General features: G+C 28.7%; 2 protein-coding genes across 5 annotated transcripts in view; one reads left to right on the top strand and one right to left on the bottom strand.

The window, feature by feature from the left end:
- The first annotated feature begins 50 nt into the window (after positions 1-50).
- LOC132938291 (transmembrane protein 184B) lies at positions 51-16,838 on the top strand. 2 transcript variants are annotated; one of them, XM_061005044.1, is made up of 9 exons: positions 51-468; positions 6,063-6,222; positions 12,522-12,687; positions 12,796-12,886; positions 13,246-13,413; positions 13,476-13,645; positions 13,711-13,964; positions 14,071-14,155; positions 15,841-16,838. In XM_061005044.1, exons 2-9 carry the CDS (start codon positions 6,064-6,066, stop codon positions 15,969-15,971), a joined length of 1,224 nt encoding a protein of 407 aa, XP_060861027.1. In that variant the 5' UTR covers positions 51-468; position 6,063; the 3' UTR covers positions 15,972-16,838. The 2 variants fall into 2 exon arrangements, with proteins under 2 accessions (XP_060861027.1, XP_060861029.1); XM_061005046.1 differs by lacking the exon at positions 15,841-16,838 and adding an exon at positions 14,753-15,743.
- A 4,534-nt stretch (positions 16,839-21,372) lies between these two features.
- Positions 21,373-24,734, bottom strand: part of LOC132938602 (BTB/POZ domain-containing protein 2-like) — a 48,069-nt gene continuing 44,707 nt past the window's right edge. For all 3 annotated transcript variants that reach the window (XM_061005527.1, XM_061005526.1, XM_061005525.1), the window contains exon 5: positions 21,373-24,410. In XM_061005527.1, the coding sequence (XP_060861510.1) occupies positions 23,850-24,410 (561 nt within the window). In that variant the 3' untranslated portion in view covers positions 21,373-23,849. The remainder of the gene's footprint in view (positions 24,411-24,734) is intronic.

The raw sequence follows: 24,734 nt of genomic DNA on the forward strand, positions 1-24,734 counted from the left end.
TTAACTTTTTTCCCTACCAACCCACCGCCGCCGCCGCTGCCGTGTTCATCGTCACTACTCAGTACTCACTATAGTCAGTTCAGCTCTTCGCACCGATCGTCCGCCTTCGTAAGCGCACGCCGCACACCGTCTGCTGTGTTTTTCGGGTACATTCACTTTTCGCGCCGCCGACGCATAACCGTACAAACCGACACGTCGGTCGACTTTCGACGCGTTTCCCCGGGTCATGCGAACGGCGTTCAAGGAAACAAGGAAAAAAAATGACCGATTCCAGCCAACAATATGTCAGTGAACACTACGGTCCAGTCAAGTTCCTCAGCTTCCGCCATGCTTCCACTTGGTAGACGCGAAATGGAACAATAGTTGTGCTACCATAAATCACTCACTGCAGCTACCGACCGGCAGTGGACACCAACCATCAGCTTACCTCTCGCCACTACACTACAGCTAAGACTACACCTGCAGTAGGTAAGTGAGATCCAAAATGTCTTTGCAGCCAGTCTTGATAGCAAAGTATTGCCGTTATTTCAGTTAGTTTTTAATGTCTGTCTCATTCAAACGACCATAATTTGTCAGCCATTGACTTCGGGCTATTCATTTCCACCAACTCATCGACCTCCATAACAGAAATACTTACACTAATTTAAGTGTTTGGCCCTCTTATTCGTTGTTTAATAAATTGCACTAAACTTATCAATACTCCATTCACTATTCACAAATCTCAACTATCTAGGTATTTATGAGTTCTGTTAAGACTAGGTAATTATAAAATAATCATTTCATACATACCTAACTATTTTACTTGTAAAGTCACTAGTTATTCACAAATAACCCATTGATATTTCATAAAGCGTAGGTAATTACGTTAATAAGTACTTAATAAATAATGGCCTTGTTTGAAAGAACATATTCTGGACATTCTATTAAATGCATCCGGTCATATTTTCTACATTTTATTCCTTTTTCAAAATTCTATTCAACCAATTAAAACTAACAAAAGTTGTGCCATTAATGTAACAATATAATATACAGAAAAAAATTTTAATTTTACACTAGCAGTAGGTATTTATCCTCGTATTTATATGTGTACCTATTAACATTTTCGCAAGACATCCTCATTTGTGTTAGATAGTTGCATGTAACATATTTTCAAGTTTACCTGTTTACGCTTATAACAGTAATATTATTACAATTTTGTGTTGATACCAAAGCAAATTGTATTAATTGATGAAGTAATTATCTGTTCTCTTCAGTGAAGTATCAAGCTTAAATATTTTAAGAAAACCTTACAATAGATCATACCAGGTAAACTTTTATAAGAACTAAGAAGTACAAAAAACTGCATCAAAACAAATGTTTGATTAATACGAGTATTAATATGACAATAAAAACTTTTTTTGAATTTTAGTGTTAAATTACAAAGATTGGAAAATTAAATCAAACACAGTTTCGCTAAGTTAATAGTCTTAACATTTAAGTATATCTATAATATTTCAATTAATTTAATGATATTGTTAGAATATGAGGTATGTGACAGTTTAAATTCTTGTCTCTATCTTGTAAGTGTCCAGACGAGATAATTTTAAAAACTGTTTACTTTGATAATAAATGAGTTGGTAGTTATGTTCTAAACTAGGTACTTTTGGTGTGTTATTAACTCTGTTTTTAATTAAGTACTTACATTTATTTAAAGTAGTCGTGAAATTGAAAATATTTTTCAAGTCTATGAAACAAATTTTTTATGGAATTATCAGTAATGAATTCTGGCTAACTACTTATTCATATAACAAATCTTATATTATTCTTATAATAATAGTGATGTTTTCAAATATTATATAATAGCAGTAGGTAGTGTTTATAATTTATAATTATGTAACATTCAAAACCAAATTTAGTTTCTTCCTTAGATCATATACATTGTATAATATGATATAAGGTTTCTTCTATGTAATTAAAACTATTATTCAATAATAATTTTCAAATATTTAGTAATGTAAACTTTTGATATCCTACATTGTAGATATTATGCAATATTAGAAATAAGTACCAACTATAGGTTTTTTTTTAACCAAAAAATAGAAGGTAATGCTTACCTAGGTATTTAAAGTTATTGTTATTACTGTTATTAGTTATTACTGTCCAACAATAAAAATACTAAATGGGTCCTTAAATTAATAATTATCATTAACATATTATAAATCAATCATTAAGTAATTCACTTTGTGTATTTTATCTAGACCAATTTTATAAATTAACAGCTGCCTTTGTTTAATTAGTGTATTAATAAATAATAATAGATGGTACCTAGATCACTTTATTTGATGCATTTAAAAATGCCCATTATAAAATTAAATCGTCTGATTAGTGATTATAAAAAAAAAAACGTAGGATATTGTAGGCCCTAGATAGAAAGTTAATTTTTTAATTACCTAATAAACGAAACATTACATTATCAATATATAATTGTCTCGTAATGTCCATGCAGGTTTGGTTATATATTAGTTACTTTTGCATGATAGTTACTTTTAATATTGTAAGTTAACAGTTTTTTGACAGGTTAGATATAAACCTGACTATAAATTAAGCTTATAATTTTATTTTTATTATAATAACTTGATTAAGACAATAAAACATAATGATATTACAACTTTTTGTCTTTTTATAATTTTTAAATTTTTATATCATACACATAGATATATAAAGATATATATGTAATACATTGTCTGTATAGGGAAGTTGGCCATCTAGTAGTTTAATATATCTATGATTATACCCGACATTGTAGTTTTATACAATTAAGAGAAGGTGTTACCCGCATGTATTTATAGTAGAATTACCAAAATTTCACAACGCATAGGGAAGAACTTTATCTGTGACGTATAGTTTTAATTTTTTTAATATCACTTACCAATCAATTTTAATTATTAAATGAAAATAATCAAAAAAAAACTAATGTTCTCAAACTGATAACTTTAATTTAATTTATGTTATCCAAAAAATAAAAAGGCTATGTCACAGACAAAGTTATTCCTTATGTGTTGTGGAATTTCTGTAATTCTACTATAAAAACAGAGGGAGTAAAGTTGTTATGTACAAAATAGTTTTTGACTAAGTTGTTCATTTGTAAGACGGAAACAACACATGCGGGTAGTACGTCCTCTTAAATACAAAAGATTATTGAAAACGAGATTGAAAATGTTTATTAACTCACATTCTTTATTAGTTTATCTACAAATATGCATATAAAGCCAAATATTTTTAGCATAATCAAAATATAAAAAAAAAAAAAACTATTATCCGCCTAGTACCCAAGCTTGGACCTCTTCGTAATTATTTTATTGATAGTTCAAAAAAAAAATCTTTTCATTTGAAATAATGAATAAAAAAAACATTTGTTGTGTTCTTAGGTACCTTACAGGCTTTTTCTTTAATTATAAAAAAAAATACATACCTAGGTACTTGATATACTAATATACTCTTAGACTGGTTTGTTTATAAAAATCTTCAAGGGACATCCTTGTAAATTGCAACCATATGTGATATGAAATTTCAATTGAATATTTTTGTCTATGAACATAATAAGTAATAACCTACCAAGCCAACCAAGGATAAAAACTTTTGAAAAATATGAGTAATAAATTAAAATACTGTATTATTACATAACATAATATTATGTTTATTAAAAATTATTTCAGTAGGTCATTATTGATTATTGTAATTTATTTTTGGGGGACGAGGTGGCCGAGTGGTCTAACGCGACGGATTCGGCACAGCCGGTCCGAGTTCGATCCTCGACCACTGGGCGGCATTTTTCTCCGTGCAAGTCACGGTGTCCGGAGAACAAGTGCCGCCATCCCCCCACCCCGGGGCACGGCAGAAACCTACGGGTGCCCCATTAGAAATTCTGCCAAACACAACACACACGTGTACCAACCTACCCAATATAAAACCTACCAAACCTACCCAATATAAAACCTACAGTGCCCTCCCCACACCCAATGGCCTATGTTGCCGCGGGTTACCCAAAAAAAAAAAAAAAAAAAAAAAAAAAAAAAAAAAAAAAAAAAAATTTATTTTTAAAAGAATGTAATAACACATATATACATTAATTAATGAAAAACCATATAATATGTGTACCTATCTTATATCATATATATGTTGCAAACTGGTGATCAGTACAGATTATACCTATTCTTGATTCTTGTCACATTTAAATTAAACTGGTAGGTATTAGGTAAACATAGTAGCACCTACATTGATCTAAAAATCTATTAGGTATGGTAATATTCTGTCTATATACTACTTGTGATACTTAACATTTTTTTTTTAAGGAGTAAATTATTTTAAACAAAAACAATACATAATATTATGTTTTAAGTATAGACATATCCTGTTAAATAAAAATAATATATATAGTATAACCTATTACCTATAATAATATTGTCTGGTATAAATTTGGTGTAATTGCAAATTGGTCTATTTAGTATTATTTACTCTAATAGACAATTTTAAAATCGATCATGTGGAACATGAGTTATGTTTATATCTCAGTTGATATGTAGTTGGATATATTGCATCCTCTTATTACCATTATTACCATTATTACCATTTAAATTAGTTTATATGTCTATGTTTATGACTTAATATACATGTCTATACCATACCTAGTTAATGTTGGATATCAGGCTATAAATGATAATTAAAGACATAAAGTCCATCAATAGGTCTGATACAAATATACAATATTATAATGTAGGTACCTATTATTTAATATATGAAACCACCAAAAGAAAGTACCTATCTCAAAATCAGACCTATTCTTCTAAAAATTAGTTTATCTTCGAGTTTATCTTATTACTTAATATTTATTTAGTACTATTATAGTAGGTATCATTTTAACATCTAAATTAATTCAGAAGACTTTGAATGTTGAACATATTTTAGTTCAAATTGTATATTATGCTACTATCTAAAAATGAATTATTAAATTAAAATATTATTTAACTACACTCAATTCCATTTAAATTTACCGTCTCAACCAACGTAAAACAGTCGCTGTCGTGTAGCCCTTACCACTGAACGGTGGCCATTGAAAATGAGGAATGACATCAGTTGCCGACCAATCACACAGCATCAACTGAGGGGGTTTGACCGTTTTACCAGCAATTTTTATGCATACGCTAAAGTGGTTAAACTCAGTTGAAAAGGTTATCAAACATACTTTTGTTTAATCCAAATTTTTTATTATATCCATTTGTAATTATTGTAAATGTATATTGTTGTTATTATTTATTAATCTAATCAAATTACCTAAATAAATGTTTAGAATACAATTTAACAATATTAAAAATAATTTTGAAATCCAACAATGATAAATTATATACTCATTTTATATTATGAGTATGTAGGTAAAATGTTTATTATAAGAGGGAGTGTGAGATTGCTTTAAAATAATTACATTATAATATAATATTTTATCAAAGAATATCAACAGTCCTATCGACAAATAAATATTGGAATAAAAATAAATTCCTTACTTTCTTAGGTTTCATGAAATGTTTGTCTAAAATATTATATTGTTTAAAAATATGCATGCACCATATTGATTACCTATCTATAGGTATGTATATTATCTGAAGTTATAAGAGCAATTCAAAATTATGTTGTCAACAAAAAAATAATTAAAAAACTAGACTTCAAATGTCAGTTTTTTCCACACACTAGGTATAAAATTAAAACACAAGTAGCTATTTCTTAAGTTACTTGATCTCTATAGGGACACTCTGAATGACAATATGAATTTTGAAAGCTGAAATAATCTCATTTTATAATGAGACTAAGAATAAGTTATCAAAGTACAAGAGTTCATTAATTGAACCGATACAAATTCTATATGTGTATATTCTATTTTATTATTTATAAGCTGTATTACTACCAAAATAATATATTTTAGATTGAAGTTGTATTGAGGTACCCATAATATATTATTTTACAAAGCTTTAAATAAATTAATGGTAATACAAATAGATTGATAATTTACTAACTAGTGTTTATTTTTTTAGAATGGCATCTAGTAACAATACAGAAACAACAACTGATACTATAGAAGTTATCACACAGCGGGCTATCACACAATCAAATCCAATATTTTTACAAACTACTGCTTGCCAAGTAATCGCTGGACTATTTGTTTGGACAGCAGTATTTGTTACATGTCAACAGGTAAAATATACCCTATACTTAAACGATTTAAACAAAAATTAATTTGTTTATGTTAGTTCAACCAAGTTGGTTGGAGGAATGTTTTAAATTCTTTTTTAAAAATTATCTAATTTATATGATTTTAATTTTTTTTTTCATAGAAATAAATTCTAAATTCTTCTACTAAATTCTTCTTATTTTTGACACTAATTTAATCATTGATATTTTATCAATGTATTTTGTTTCCAATTATTATACTATCAACACTTTGAAATTTATTCGAATACTGCATAATTATTTCTTAGAACTCTATTAGTTGAAGGGATTCGATACTGTGATTTTCTGTCTTTGTCAAACACACGCGTGACATAGGATTTTAGACGTGTTCTTTTCCAAACGTACAGAATGATCTAATAAAGCAATAAGAATTTTAAAAACTGATTTGAAATTGTTGTCAAGTCTACTTGAAATCAACTTTCCCACATTTTTGATATTATCTCCCAAATTCCTAAAAACGTTATATTAAACAGGATTGAATAAATAATGTGTCATATTTCAATTTTTGGAGAAGTTTTGATCAAAAAAGCGGGAAAGTTGATCTCAAGTAGATTTGACTTCAAATCTGTTTTCAAAATTCTTATCGCTTCACTATAACAATCAGTATGTTTGACAAAGAACACATCTTAAATCCTACGTCTCGCATGTGTTAGACAAAGAAAGAAAATCGCAGTATCAAATCCCCATAAGTATTTGTCAATTTAATTTATAATTATATATTTCAAAATGTTTTAATATTATCATTATTTCTTGTTTATTGAATGATAATATTATTAGAAATCCTTGTTTCATTTAATTTCATAGGAAATCGTTTAAAGATAATTCCATGTTAGTATAATTATGATGGAGGAAAACAACAAGCTTAGTTAAGTTGTCACAATGATATCTGATAAGTTATAAAATAAAATTTTTATCATTTTAGTATAACTCATTCATTGAATAACAAAAATTTTGTTGAATTTAGTTTTTAATCAATATATTTGTAAATTGTAAATATGATAGTTGGTAAATATTTTAAAGTAATAGGTAAAAAATATCTTAGTTGTGATGTCTATAAATATAACATTGATCTGATTATTAGTGACCAGTGTTTCCCAAACTGCTGGAGCACCCTGGCTGGAGGGAGAGCATGGAAAAGCAATTAATTCATATGTTATACATTTATAATTTATATTTATTTATCTTAAGTTATCAATTATCATCCTACATGCCCAATTTAATCAAAAAAAAGTCATCAGTATTTTTCTAAATTCATTGAATGTGAGGTCTACAATTTTTAAAAATCTAATGGGGGTATTGAAAAAGGTTGGGAAACACTGCTATAGACTATTATAATATGTCAAAGTACATAATAATAATAACAACAATAATAATAATGGCGTGTCTAATGTAGTAATGACCCAAGGTTTTGGTACCAACTGTCAAGGTGAATTGTGGCTTTGGTTTTATTTTATATTTATTTCTTTCATGATATTTTTCACAAAATATTATTTTGTTTGTAGTGATAGTCAAACCACATCATATTAGATATTACATAATATGTCATCCTAATTTAAATAGTATTTTTTTATACTTCTACTTACCTTATGTGTTATTGCCTGTTGTTTGTTACAATTGATTTTACTAAGAAAATTTAAAACAAGATTTGTATACAACTATATTATACAGTTACTTTATCTATACAGTACTGACTTCCAATGATTAGTTCTGGGAAAGAGAAATAAAAGTACAGTTATTCCAGCAAAATTGGTGACAGTAAAAAAAAATTAATAACGTTTAAATAAGTTACATAATCATTACTAATAATTTTATTGTACCTAATTATTTTAATATGTCTTCAGAATAATATTATTGTTTACAATATTTATAATTGTTGCCTAATGGTTATTATATACAAACTATGGTTAACATTAAATGTTAATATTAATGAATTATTAATGATCTTTATCTATCTCCTAGTTAATGTTAGATAGAGTTGTAACGATAAGTTTATCTAACTATAGTAAATATAAATACATTTGAATACATAATAGTATAATACAGTATATTTTGTATAGGATTCGAGACTTTAACATTTACATATTTTTTTCAAGAACTTAAAATTATAGCAAAGTAAGCTACTAATTAATTTCATACTAAAAGGAGTTCAGAAACAAATAATTTCTACAATTTTTTTTGCGTGTTATTGATATTTTTGTGATAACTTTGCTGTCTTTTATAAAATTGGCCAATTTTTATCGATGTTGTTGTTTTTTATAATCACACCTCAACAATTTTATTTTGGAGTGTTGTACAGCTATTATAAATATACATATGCCACACAGCCAAATTATTTTACTGACAAATTAGGTACTTATAAACATTTTTAATAATTCCTTCCTTCACGAATGTGTTCATAAATTTATTATTGTAATTCATAATTATTTCATTGGAGAAAGTGCATTTCCTTTCCTAGTATTCTTAGTGTGTCTTAATTTCGTTGTTTGAATTAAAATTAAATTTTAAAAATATGTATTATTTTACAAGTGAACTAAATAGGTATACTATACTAGTTGTAATTAGACATAATACTAGACGTTGTTTCTAATTTGAGGAAATTATATTTTTCGTATTCAGTTTTCATATTATAAATTTTTTTTTTATATATTTTCGTGATTTGAAATCTTTAAAATGTGTTTCGTATCTAATATTCTAATTACTTTGTAGGTATAATGGATTACGGAAATAATTTAATTTCTCAGTCCTCGGACCGTTTAAAATTGTATTTCTTGTATACAATTATTAACTTATTCTTAAGTTAATAATTCAGATATTTTTGAATGGATAACATATATTTACAGTAATCATTCATCATTATTAATTTTAAATTTAAGTACTTATGTAGTTATGTATATACTGTAATAGAGTTCTAAATGTACGTCCTTTTGCAATTAAGCTAAACACACCATGAACACAAAATAACCCCCAATTGATGGAAAATAAGCATCGCGCTGCATCTGCGTCGGTGTTCGCCAAACTAATTGTTTCATTGTAATATCGTAATCGGGAACGTCTTTTTTAAGTCCATATTCTGTTTCTCAGGTTTTTACTTTTATGACAACTGCTGAACTGCTATTCATTTTGCTCTGTGTTTGTTTTTGTTTCGTTACGGCATTTGTTGCAAAAATGCCGAGAAACCCATTAATAATGACTCGTATTAATTACAAAATTTTTTTTTGTTATCCATTGGCTGTTTAACATACAATTTTTTGAATAAAAATAAACAAAATAACAATTTTCATATTTTTACAGCAATATTGCAATACATTTTTTTAATTTATCTAGTTCAATACCTTCCGAGCTTTACTCATAACTCATAAGTAATAAGTAAGTAATTTTAAAGCCTTGATTTTGTATACTTTATACAAATTAATTAAAATAATATCTTTGTTATAATAATGTTTTTATATGCAACATAAAAAAATATAATTATTAAATAATACATAATATATTATAATTTAATAATAACCTATATATTATTATTACCAGATATAACAAATAAATTCTACGAGATGCACTCGGAAATATTTATCTCTTACTTTTTTATAATAGGTTTTCCCACAATTTATGACAGATCTTCGTAAATTAATTTTTTGCCATTTATGTTCCACCAGTGACTGTGTGAGATATACCTAAATAACAAAACTTGTGTGTTATGCTCTTCAAAAATTGCCTGTGTGTTACTCTTTTCGGATAGTGCGCACTAGCCGTCAAATTAAAACTATATTACCTACAACGTTGGTGTTTTAAGAGGACGCTACCCGAGTGTTTGTTGTCTTCGTCTTACAAACGCTAATTTGCATTCACTAGTTTCAATAGTGAGATGTTTGTTTTGATATCAGAGTGAATTGACCTATTATCGAAATAATTGTAGATAAGAATATTATCTGTGCTTAAGCGTCAGCGATATTTTCTATAATTTAATTTTCAAGCAAGACATAGGTATGTGAAATATACAAGGTTGGAAGTTGGAACGTACAATACAGTTAAGTATAAAACACGTGATATACGTATTACGTATAGTAGAAAACACGTATTATACGTACAATATAAAACTACTTAGTTGCATACGTTTTATACTGTATACAATTTTTTTATATTTTCACTGAACAGCAATTATCAGGTATAATTCACCAAGTTTATGTGGTTTATTAATTTATTATATTAATTAATTACTATGTTCATCTTTATTAATTAACTACATTAATATTTTTATAACAAAAAAAAATTTTTTTTGATTTTATTTTATTCTAAATTTAAGGAAATTCACCAAGTTGATGGGATTTGTTAATTTGTTATACTAATTATACTTATTAAAATTTGAAATGTACATTATAATAAGTCTTAGGGTCCGTTTTACAATCGTTAAACTAAGGTTAAACCCCCGAATTCGGCTGGTAAAATCTGTGGGTTAGGCGTAACCGAGGTTTAAACTATGATTGTAAAACCCTAAGTCGTTATAAAGTTGTATACGTGCATTAATGTATTATACTTGTAACAATATTCCAAGCCTGGAAATATCACACATTAAAAATGTTCATATCTTGCTTGAAAATTAAAATATCGAATAAAAGCCGAAGGTTAAGCACAGATAATGTTCTTACTTAAAAATTTGATATAGGGCAATTCACTCATATATCAAAACTAACATCACACCATTGAAACTAGTGAATGAAAATTTGATGTACGTTTGTAAGACGGAGACAACAAATGCAAGAGTAGCATCCTCTTAAAGTCTTAAAGACATTTCTATATTACCTATGTCATACTAGTTTTTACCTATTACAATAATAGTTTTAAAAGAACACATAAAGACCAATGAACTTGTCACTGTCATAAAATACGTATTAGTTATATGTATAATACTATGATAGTTAATAACTGCTTAAACTTGCAAATAACCCACATATGTTGCTAATTATATTCTACACATCGCTATGTTAACAAAAAAAAACAATTAAAATATATAACTGTAGCTTGAATAGCGAATTTTCATAAACTTCAATACTGATCACTAAGCATAATAAATTAGAATAAGATAATAAGGGTCATTGACTAATTGAGCTGCATTTTAAATTTTTATTTAACTTAACAATTTTTAAATTTTTTATTCGTACTTTTTTAAGCTATTTAATTAATATTTTTGAATGAATTAAAAAAAATATGTAGTGAATGATTGTTTTCGCGAAGTTATTACGTAGGCATGTCGCATGTATCAATACATAACAATATTATACTATGTTAGATTTTTATAGTCTATACTCGATGGCATTTTAGTAATAAAATGGTATAATATATTATTGGCTATGGCTATAGTAGATACTTATTCGTTATTTGTAAATACATTTCTTTCGTTCTGCTTATGGACTACCTATCCTACTCGACAATTTCTGATAAGATATTCATTTATAATAGATAATTATAATAATATTATACAAATAAATTATAGTTGATTTATTGTTATTATATGTGTTGCATTGTAATCCAGACACCCAGTATACGTTTCGACGTACTTATATTATTATGCTTTCTGATGTAGTATACATAATACCTTTCATATACATATATGTACACTATAATAACAGTATAAACCTAAAATACGTTCCATTGGAGTCTTTTTAAACTTAACGTTATTTATTAACGAGTCATTACTAAATACTGAATAGTGTGTTATGTGTGCACTAATTAAAATGATAAATATCTACATTATACACGCTTAATACAAACTATCTGTATTTATAATATAAATATATTATATTTAGTGACGATTTTCATATTAATTTATTGCAGTGATCATAAAAACTATATACACCGGACAATAAGCGTCTATAGTCTATGTTATCAAAACAATGAAATATATTCGATTTCTCTCTCTGAAACCACATTTTAAATAGTCTCCGCCAGAATACGATTTCGAATTTATTATGTGGCTTTCGATATAAATCAATTTTGTTTATAATATTTGTGTGGTATTTTAAAATTAATACTAACTTATATAAGTTAGAAAGTTCAAATTTATAGTGATCCATAATAATTAATTGACAATTTTAATACAGATATTCAGCTCGTTTTTGAGATCAGTGGTCCGTAACATTTGAAATCTGTATAAGTACCTGCATTTTATTTTTGTCGAAATAGAGATGTTCTCGAAATCCTGATAGGTTTTTAAAATATCGCTGTGTGCCGTATTAACGTATGAAATAATTATAATTTTTATTTTTCAGATATATTATCACCTGCGATGGAATACGAATCCAGCCGAACAACGATGGATCATCCGAATATTGTTTATTGTACCTATTTACGCGCTACACTCGTGGGTCAGTTTGTTGTTCTTCAACAACGAACACTACTACGTGTATTTCTTTACAATTAGGGATTGCTACGAAGGTAATAATACGCGTTTAACAAAACAAATAATGAAATAACTATAAAATAATATGTTTGCTTTTTTTGTTTGTCATTTACAAATTGCATTGTATTTTTTTTTTTAAACAGCTTTCGTGATATACAATTTTATGAGTTTATGCTACGAATATTTGGGCGGTGAAGGGAATATAATGAGCGAAATTCGTGGGAAACCTATTCAGTAAGTTTAACAGACCTATTCAAAATTAGTTTCCATAATTTTGTACCTGTATTATATATTTTAATATGTTTAATATACACAATGATCCATTTATATAGCTAGACTAATTGTATAAATTTATTTTAGTTTTTTTTTTTTCAAAAACACAAAAATTGACTTAGAAAAACAGTCTAGGCAGTTAAATAATAAATTTCACCATATAATATGTATTTGAAAAATGTACTATCATAATGTAGTGTGTTTATTATTTTTGTGTGCAGAAGTCTTAAACTGCTTCTGTATACTATATTATGTGTCTACTTATAATTAATATAAATTACTAATTGCATGGTTTTAACACTTTTCTCTGTTAACATTAGGTCTAGCTGGCAATATGGAACTTGTTGTTTGACAGGACGTACTTACACAATTGGGTTCCTACGTTTTTGCAAGCAAGCAACACTACAATTTTGTTTGGTAAAACCTTCAATGGCTTTTGTCATTATATTCCTGCAATATGTTGGACATTATCATGATGGCGATTGGAGGTAATGCATTTAAAATTATTATTTTAGTTTAAAATGTTTTTAACGAAATTTTGATTTTATAGTATGAATGGAGGATACTTGTATGTCACGGCCATTTACAATATGTCTGTTAGCTTAGCACTATATGGATTGTTCCTGTTTTATTTCGCTACTCGAGATCTCCTAATACCCTTTGAACCGGTCTTAAAGTTTTGTACCATCAAGAGTGTAATTTTCCTATCATTCTGGCAAGGTAAAAAAATCACTGAATACCAAAGTGACGTATATATTATTTAATAACCATGTGCATTTTTCAAGGTGTATTACTGGCAGTTTTGGAAAAAGCTAAATTCATAGATCCCGTCATTGATTCCAGTGGCCAACCCACTAGTGCCGGTACAGTATCAGCCGGCTATCAAAACTTTTTAATATGCATTGAGATGCTGTTTGCTGCATTGGCCCTGAGAGCTGCATTTCCGTATGAGATATACGCTAATAACGCACAAACAGGAACAGGAAATCCATCCAATCCGCGCACAGTTACAATGCAAAGTATTTCTAGTAGTTTAAAGGTGCGCTAAAAAAACAATCATATATATTTTATACTAACCATGTCTGTTTATACTGAATGACGGTTTATATCTCCAACCTATCACTACAAATATTTGTTTTATTCAGGAAACAATGAATCCGAAAGATATAATGACGGATGCCATACATAATTTCCATCCACAGTATCAACAATATACACAGTATAGTTCAGGTAAGATGTTTAAAAATTACATGGCATGTGTGTGTATTTTTATTTTTGATAAGCTGTTTGCATAAGGCTCTTTCACTATTGATTGATGGAAATACAATTTAGAATTTTGTAGATATAGTTTTTATATTTTTTATATTTTGTTTGTCAGCATTTTTTGTCTATATTTTACTTATGATAAATATATATACAATAATATTTTATTTTAAGTAATACCTAATTCATTAATTATAAAGATAAATTATACACGTCAAATATAGACTTAAAATTTGTTTTAAATTTTATAATATAACGAATAATATAGATACTCTCTATAAAAATATTTTGACTACCAACAATTTAAGTGATAAAAAGTGTATTTTTATCTAAATAATCTTATAATGGTAAATACAAATCATTTTGAAAATTACTGTACATAATTAACAAATTATATTTTTGCTACATACAAAATAATGTTGGCCAAAAAATAAAATAACACTAAATAAGTTTTTGGTATTTTAATATTACTTATATTTTATTTTAAAATATTTGAGATAGTTACTATTGTTTTAAGGTTTTAATATATAATTTACAGAGTTAGATTTTTTTTTTTATTTGCAGACGTTGGTTCCTCTCGGCCTTACGAAAAGTTATAAGCATGGAAAGGTGTTTTAGTTGTATTTTGCTCTCTTTGCATTTTATTTTTATATATTTTTTTTTATCATTTTAGTTATTATTTTTTAAATTTTATTCTCATGATCATCTATTATTTGATAGGTATTCTAGTATAAATAATTTTTCTTTTATTTCAATAGGTTTATATATTTTTTATGTTTGTAGTGAGTAAACTCCAAATCCGCTTGATTTTTCTTTATCGGGTTGATGCAATGTGATTTTGTTAAACGTATTTATATATATACTTTTTTTTTATGTTATGAAGTACTTAACGCTATTTAAAAATGTCCTTTGTTTGTGTTTTTTTCTATTTTGCTATGTTGATAGTAATAATACAACTATGTATATTTCCATTATATAAATAGCTTATTTCCCCTCGTTATTCTTACTAGTCAACATTTTACAGCAAAATAGTAAGTATAATGTTTTGTTGTATATTATACTTACAAAAACTTGTGAACAGAAAATTTTTCTATGACTTAATTACTTTTAAGACATTAATTTTTAAGTTTGTGATCTGTATTTAAAAACAAATTAGATGTTTACTTTTAATTTATTGCTTAAGTGTACCTATTAAAAGTATTTACTTAATTTTATTTTAATATCTATGTAACTAAATAGATAGATATTTATATTAAATTATGTATAATTAAATCAATTTATTATGATTATATGTATTTTTAAATTAGCACTATATTATTACACTTGTAATAAGTGTTTGGGGAACGATCCTCGCAAACTTGTATTTTATAGTTAATTAAAATTAGTTGTACCATTTATAATAAATACAGAATTTTCCATACTAAAATTATTTTAATTCATCCTTCCTTCAATATACTAGAATATCTGCATGTATTTCAATACCTATATAAAAAGCTATTACCATCATAAGTCATAACAAATAGTATTATATTATCAGTCTTCGCTAAAAACTACAGGTAAACCTATTAGATACATTATAATATTTTTGTTTGGACGAAATGTGAATAATTTGTTAAAATCTAAATTCTAAAACTAGGTTTTGAATATTACAGGTGGCCAAAAAAACTATGGATCAAAAAGTGGAATCAACGACAACGGTGGAAAATCAAAAACTGCTAAGAAACAAGCGCCGGTGTATAATGAAAAGGCAATGTTGCTTAGCTCTGACGAAGAAATACCTTAAATTATCTCGTCATCAAATATTTTTACATACTATACTCATTACTCATACTTGGATTTATTTCATTGCTTTAACAACGTCTATACATTATATTATTTACCAAGTATCATATGGGCATATAGCAGATAACGTGCAGTAGTGCACTAGTCAAATATAACTTTTGTGCAATATTTCTTGAATACTTTCAATACAGCCAATTGGTTTTCTTGTTATTAATCTGATTTTAGCAAACATCGAACTCCTACAGTTTTGCTTAAAATCAGGACTTTGGATGTAAATTTGCACAACCCGTCCTTCATATTATTTATTATGTAATTGTTAATTAAATATCGTTAATTTATCAGTGATATGATGAATGATGTTTATACATGTTATACTATTCAGTCGGCTATATTGAAGGACTATTGATCTGTAACTTTATACTTCCATAAAATAACCTTCTACTTGCTGACAGTAGTTACAAACAATTCTAGTCTTATATTGTTCTATTAATATTTAGTTTTTTAGTTTTATATTTTGTTCCAACTTTACAAAAAATCACTAATAAAATGTAATGTATTACTCTTGTATAGAATTTAAAAAAAAAAAATAATTTTTACTAGGTACTCATATAGTTATTAATTAATTTACAATTATTATTATACATATTAATATCTAAAATTAACTTTGACTAAAACAAAACTATTTACTATATAATAAGGTATATAATAATATGGAACTTAAATCGCTATATTCATTTTATTTTATATGTGATTGAAATTAATAATTATATACCTAATAACGTTGTTTTTACAACTAAATTATTTTAATCTTCTTGACTCATAATGTATTATATTAATGTATCAAGATGTCATTAAAAAAAACCTTTAACATTATTTCATACTTTATGTTTAAACTTATATATATATATATTATATATAAATAAATATTGATTATTAATTATTATATTATGTACAATGATTAAAATATGATAAGTGTACAACATATTTTATATTTTATTTTAAAGAAATCAAAAATCATTATTTATTATTACTTGTGTATACAAAATATTAATATTATTATTATGTATTATGATATATTAAAACATCTTTAAAGTTAATATTATTGCATTTTTTTTTTTAATTAAAATATAAAATATATATAATTGTTTTTATTTTCATAAATATAATAGATTATAAATGTTATGTATTGTATTATATGTTTGATCAGCTGAACTACTTACTTAAAACAATAAAAAAATAAGTAGGTATAAAGTAAAATATAATTATAATAATAATTAATAAAAATGATTAAAAATTCCGACATATTATAATGACACATTTTGTAAAAAAACATTTGAATTCTGATTTTTTTGTTATTTCTTAACTTATATTTTTTAGCCTTTGTTCATATTTATTTTGTTTTTATTTTTGTTAAAACTGTACCATTTTGAATGTTTAACAATTTAATAATTGCTTGTGAATTTGATTCAAGTAGTTCAGTTGATCAAAAATATACTTCTATAATTTATATTTTATTATATTTATGAAAATATACACTATAGGCATAATTTCATTTCATATTAAATAATTATATTACATTATTAAATAGTAAACTTTAAAAAAAAAAATGAGCGCAAAACGTCTGCATCAAAAATATATTTTGGGGGGGAATGTCCTACTGCACCGAAAACAGTCGGGGGGGAGGGGAATTCGTTTATTTTATCATTTCTACATTTGATAAAATAACTCGTTTTGAGTAACGAGTTGGAACTTTTTATACTTTTGCCCCTCCCAAAATTAAGCCCTGGATCCGCCACTGATTTGAATTCAATGATATAATATCATTGTACACGAAAAACGATTCTGAGCGGAGACGGTTTGTCAGCCTTTGACGGTAGTGGCGCGAAGCTAAATAAAAATAAAAGTGAGTAGCCACTTACGTATATTACCAGGAGCCAGAGTTGTACCGTTGAAAAACCGTTTGGCCCGCTTTAAAGTTGAACATATTAGGTATCAATCGATCAGAAATACTATGTGCAGATGGGAACTATAAGGGTAACTCGCAATAAGCAGATTGGTTGGATGGCTTAAAAGTTAACCACAAATGTTCAAGTACTCATGAGTCCGATTTTTCGGACCTATATGGGCTATATGCCTATATGCCACGAAAATATCGTAAAATATAATATTGTCCCCCCGATTCGACGTTTATCCATCCCACTACTCTCGTTGCTGCGGCAACATTCACTCTCAATCACGATATCATATTATTAAAATTAAAGCACGTTATTACTTATTTCTAGTCACGTAACAATGACTTACAAATAATAAGGTATCAACCAACAATTAATGATTTCCCAACAAAAACACTAAGTATTAAAAAAAACTCCTCTAAAAGTTTTAATACCTATTATTTTATAGCTAAGTCTTTGAACTATATAGATACTTGAATATAGATATTTGAACTATATAGATCATTTATGTTAAAATAGTCTGCTAAATAATTGAACTTAGCTTGGCGACTTACGCCAAAAATTAAAAAAAAACTATTGCAGGATAATGAGTATACTCACTTATGTATACATAATATTAATATAGTCTACTATCATTGAGTAGTGTATTACTAATCAAGAGTCTTAAAGTCGCCAAGCTAAGTTCAATTATTTATTAGACTATATTTTAACAAATGATATTATATTCTATAGTTCAAAGACTTAGCTATAAAATCATACACAACTTTTAAAGTCATTTTTTTACACGGAGTTTGATGGAATGTTTTTTTTTTGGTGATTATTTTTTAATACGGTAGCCGGTTAAGTAGAATTGTTATTATTTGTGTATTATCATATTTGTATACAATAATGTTATACTTTAGAAGTTTCAAGTAACCATGATTATTTTTTTATTGTTGATAAAGTACTTAGGTACCTAATATAATAAAAAATAAGCCCCCGACGGATGCAGGGAATATGCAAACTCGCGGACTTCAAAAGGCTACAATTTTGAAACTTAGTCTGACCGACAAATTTTGATTGCACCATTGTTCTAAACTCATTGAAATACATGTTTTCAAAAATCGTTTGTGAGCTAAATGGCATTCATGCCACAAAATAATAGTTATACTTTACACCTTGAGAAATAATTTTTTTTTTTTGGAGGGGGATGCAAAATCTCTTGTCCTAATGTTCGAATGTGCCATGTGGCCCGATACCCACATTGATTTTATAACATAGTATAGGTAAAATAAACGGTACTTATAATACTACTTATAATATACTACTATTATATAATAACTAAGATCAATAAGATCAACTAAGACGTACCAATATACTCAATACCTACATCAGTTTGAACGTATCTAGTGTTATAGAATTTTTATTTATTTGGATTTATATAATCCATAGACTTTTTTGACCAAAAATACACGAGTTTCGACGAAAAAGAGTTAGGCTCCCTAGCTATAGTCTTTTAATTTGTGTGTCACGTTGCGGGGAGAGAGAATTGCGCCCACCCGCTTCAGAACCATGCGAATTGGATTCGGCGTATGCCGGTATAATTTATAGGTGTCCTTAGAACGCACACAATAATAATATTGCCGTACATCATATTATAATAGGTGGTCGGAAACGGTTTCCTATACGACTACAGCAGCAGACAGCTGGGACAGCTCGCTTTGTCTATTCCACGCATATAATGATATATTTCCATGCACAGAATATTATACTCTATTATGTTACATCCATACAGGTGATGTTTTGGCGCGATTCCGGTAAAACCTCGTGCAGTGTATATATTGTAGAGAGAGATAAAGAGATAGAGATAGTAGATATGCCTACCTCCACAACCTAACCCATTATAATATTATGTATTATATTGTGGACTTTCAGAACATTGTGCACTTACATCTGTAATGTAATAATAATATTGTGTGTCAAGAGGAGAATATTACAATAGTATATGACACTGACAGTGGTTAAAGTGGGGGGGACAGAGTCCCCCTTCTTATTTATGGTAAGATTATGCGTCCCCTTCAACGTCTCCAAAGTCCGGGGGGACGCTACTAAATTTTAGACATTTATTTATAAAGGTAAAAGGTTACCTAGACCTATGTGATATAATATTTAAATACATTATTAAACTGAAAAAATATGAATAGTTATATTTACCTACTATAAATTATTTTTTATTTGTTTTTTTAATGAAATGTTTGAAATTAAAATGTAAACACATATTATTTTTTTACACATTTTAGGCAATGAATTGCAATTTATTTTTTACTTAGCAGGCATTATATGTTTTAAATCACTTTCCTAAGGAGAAAATTTGATTTTACATACTATTAACATAAACTTTTTATGAACAAATTACAAGGGTGTGTGAAAGGAACAAATTATACCTAGTTGGTAGTGGGTTTCTTTAAAAAGTTTGGTTACATGTAGACTTTGAAAGAACTCGGGAACGCTCCTCAATTTTTTTGGTAGGTTAGTCCCCCCTCAAAATTGTTCCCACTTTAACCACTGGACACTGATGATAGCGATACACGGCGCGTACGTTTACGTTATATATATAATATATAATGCGCACAGCTCGCGTTGGGAAACAAACAGCCGTGCCGAAGTGCGAGCCGCGTTAATAAAGGCACGTGTCTGAATGTGGGTCAACCGAAAACGACTACGAAACCCACGGCCGGCGGGTGAGACGGAAAATAAAATAATAACCGGATTATAAAAAGGGGTAGGTTGGCACTAGGCGGTGTGGTTGACGCGCAAGCGCTCAGTGAAAATATGTGAAATGTAGACGGGCCGCTGTCTAGCCTGCAGTCGCCGGTACGACCGTATAATAATAATAATAATAATTATGGTATGGTATTATTATTATTATTATTATTATTATTTGTATTATCATCGCCATTGTGCATAATAATATATATATAGCTTACATCTGTTCCGACGGGTACATTATTCCGAGCGCGGCCGACGACGACGACCAAACACGCGCGCGCCACCCGAACGGCGCAGATGTCTATGCGCGAAATTCGAAAAACACGACCCGCCGTTGTTGGCCTCGTCCGTTTGCGTTTCGCATGACATTGTGCACATTACATTTTGTCGGTTACTTACAAACGGTTTTTTTTTTTTTTTTTTGCGCCGTACGTCGAAATTAAATAATTATTGTTTTAAGTCTCACGTGGGAACAAAAACCAAATTATCTCTAAAAAAAAAAAAAAAAAACGGAAACAACACAGTAATATACATATTAAATATATATACGATTTATATTTCATATATATATATTATTTAATGTTCGTACAAAGCGCCAATATAAATATTTAAAACTAACAATATCGTAAATGGTATTGACTAGAGCCATATATAAATCGCGTGCTAAACATTTTACCCTTGATGACGACAAAAATAAACATATAGTTTAATAATAATATATTAATCATTAAATTTCAACTACCGAAAATATCGGCAAAAACAATATTAAAAACGATGATCTACAATTAATATAAAAAATTTATCGCAAATACATATAGAATTTAGATGGTAAACAATTTTTTTTTTTTAATATAAACCCGAAAGTAAACTATAATAATTATGGTCATAATATCATTATAATATCGAACAAAAATGTATTAAATGTAATTTAAACATATAATATAACGGCTTAATAATATGGTAATATTTATAATAATACAGACATTTCAGGGGGAAAGGTCATCGAGGAAGCTCTGAGGGCGGTAATTTAGTTTTAAAATGTAAACAGCAACAACAAAACACGATCGATAGGTAAATAATTATAACAGCTCGATTCATAAAAACGCAAAAATACAAATACTTAAACGTTAAAACACTTAAAAATTACTCACGAAACAATAAAAATATCAGTTTATGTCAATACACGATGATTAACATGGAAAAAAAAAAATAATAATAATAATAAAAATCACTTTTTTCACAAAATAAAAATAAAATAGTATAAAATATAGTTTGTCCGTACTAACCATGCGCATACATATAGTTGAATGGTATCTATATATAATAAACATGTAAATAATTATCGTGACTGTATTTCGTACATACGAATGGTATAAGTCGAATGATACGTCCAGTTATTATCATGACTATATATTATTTAATATTATACAAATACTATAATATATATATATATATATATATATCGTATCACGTACGTCGCCTATTTAAGTATACTTTTTTTTTTTTTTGTTCAAAGGATAGTGACTAAATTCAAATAACTTTTTTGCGTGCGAAGCGAAAACAAACACTAGTGCGGTCCGGCGAAGAACACGGCCGGTGGAAATGGGGCGGGTAAGAGGTCGGTCGGGCGGACGTGAATGGCAAGAAGATGAAAACATCATCTCGTGCAGCATATTGGTACCTACATGCATACGCCGATGTGAGATGAGTAATAATGACACAACATATATAATATGATAGTATATAGTATAATATCATGCCGGTGATAGTGTGCATGGATATATTTTATGTGCGGGGAACGGAACGCGCGGGGAATTTTTAGAAGATAAAAAATAGGTATTAAATATAGTTATTGTGGTCCTAACCCGTGGCGGCGTTATTATTATATATATTATCGTACGGTTAGGACGTAACTATGGCGCGAAATGTCGTTAAAAAAAAAAATTTAATCGAGCCGCCGAGAGTGGTTTCCGCGTGGCGCGGACGAGAACATTTTTGACGCGCAGTAATGTGTTAATATATTATTATTATTATTATGGTCTGCTGCTGCTGCACGTGCGTACCGCTTATGGAGGTGGTGTGTTCGTGCGCGGGAAAAGTGCACGGGGAACTTGAGACGGACTATGGTATATTTTATTATACATTAAATTATATTACATACACATATCGATATCGTTATAATGTGTAAACATTTTTTTTTTTTTTTTGTTTATCACCATTATTATGTCGACGGTCGGGCCGAAAGAAACGAGAGACGGAGTGCCTACCGGTGCTGTATGGTTCGTAGAGAGTAAAACTTAACATTAAAACGTATGGCACTATAATATGGTACATAAGTTACAATACAATAGGTGTGTATAACCGTATAGAGATTGTGTTGAAAAACTATTTTCGTTGAGCGTGATAATATAATAATAACAAAGGATAACTATTATACTAGACCATTGATTCGAATCTCGGTTACTGCGAATAATTTATCGACAATAATATATATATTACGTATTATCATAGAGCAATATTATGATATTATGGTGCGTTGGGAATTATAATAATCGTCAACATGCGAGTGCAGTGTGTCTATGACAATGACATAATATAATAATATTATTATGAGTGAGTGGTATACGTTTGCAAAAAAAAAAAAATAATAATAATAATAATAATTCGTCAGACTTTTCGTATAATATTGTACGCGTGACTCCTCATAATAATATATAGGCACTGCACAATATAATATATTATATTATATTTAAATGGTTATATTTGTTCAAAAGTATAAAGAAATTAAAGTCCTAAGAAGGCCCTTAACCACTCCCATATGTCAGTATATATATAGTGTTTATAAATACATTATTTTAATATTATTATTATGTATAATATACGCACAGCATCCCCGTTAACGTGGAAGGCACGTAGGGACGAATTCTGGACATATATTGTAATCATAATATTAACTATATTATTATAGACAAAAAGGAAAAAGAATTATTATTTTGAGATCTTTTTGTGTTTTTTTTTTCTTCGAGTTAAGGTAAATTAAATTTATCTCTATAAATATAGACACACACACACGCACAGCACACATATTATATAACGCACAATTAGGTCAGTGCGTGTATAGTGTGTGTAGAGTGATGGTGTTGTGGAAGTGGGGAGGGGAAGAGAGCCGGGGGCCGCGTTCAACCGAAACACACGTCCAAACAGTAAATCAGACAATTGCAAAAACAGCTGTCCGTACACTTTTTCTTGTTCTTCTTGCCGGCGCCGCTGTTCTTCTTGTTCTTTTTGCCGCCCGTACAGCAAAACGACCGCTTTGGCGAGTCGAACTCGGACGACTGACTGCTGTCGTCGCCGTCGCCGCAGTGGTGTGGGTCGCTCGCCGTACCTCTGAACGACGAAGACCGCCGCTTGATGACGTACGACAACCCGCCCGCGGCTCCGTGGTTCCGTCTCGTCCGCGCCGTGCCCATGTACTCAAGCGTTTCCTTGGTCAAACGCTGGCACGTCCACTTCGGTTGCTTGGGGTTGAGTATGTGTTTCATGAGCACCGCCGTCTCCTGGGCGTTGAGCAGGCCGCTGGGCATCGGGCCCGACAGGAACTCGTTAGCCGTCATCTGCAGGTAGCGCACTGACAGCAGCACCGTGTCGTCCAGCACCGCCCGTCGGTTGGCCACCGTCAGTTCTAAGTGCTGCTGTTTGCACTTGTGCGTGCACCACCGCTCCAGTGTCGTGAACAGCACCTGCGCGCATCATGCAAACGAGACGTGAGTAGGTACAACAGATGTATAATAATTATTATATATGTTATGTGTTTATGTAATTAATGAGTATACTTCGACGCCAACGTGAAAACATAAATTATTATCACAGTAGGTATTATACATTTAACATTTATTATGATATAATATATTTTAGCCTAGGTGTGTTTTTATGTATCGTTATACCTAAATATTAAATGTAATTACAAAATAGAAATCATTATATATATATGTTTTTCTTAAGTTGAGGGGGTTAAACCCCCACCCCCTATCCACTGCTACTAAATGTAAAAACCCTATACACAA

Source organism: Metopolophium dirhodum, chromosome 2, assembly GCF_019925205.1.
Source record: "Metopolophium dirhodum isolate CAU chromosome 2, ASM1992520v1, whole genome shotgun sequence".
Taxonomy (NCBI): Eukaryota; Metazoa; Arthropoda; class Insecta; order Hemiptera; family Aphididae; genus Metopolophium; species Metopolophium dirhodum.

Coding starts and splice junctions, on each gene's coding strand:
- LOC132938291 (XM_061005044.1), top strand. CDS start 6,064: ATGGCATCTAGTAACAATACAGAAACAACAACTGATACTATAGAAGTT. Junction 6,223..12,521: donor TATTTGTTACATGTCAACAG/GTAAAATATACC, acceptor TTTATTTTTCAG/ATATATTATCACCTGCGATG. Junction 13,414..13,475: donor TATCATGATGGCGATTGGAG/GTAATGCATTTA, acceptor TTGATTTTATAG/TATGAATGGAGGATACTTGT.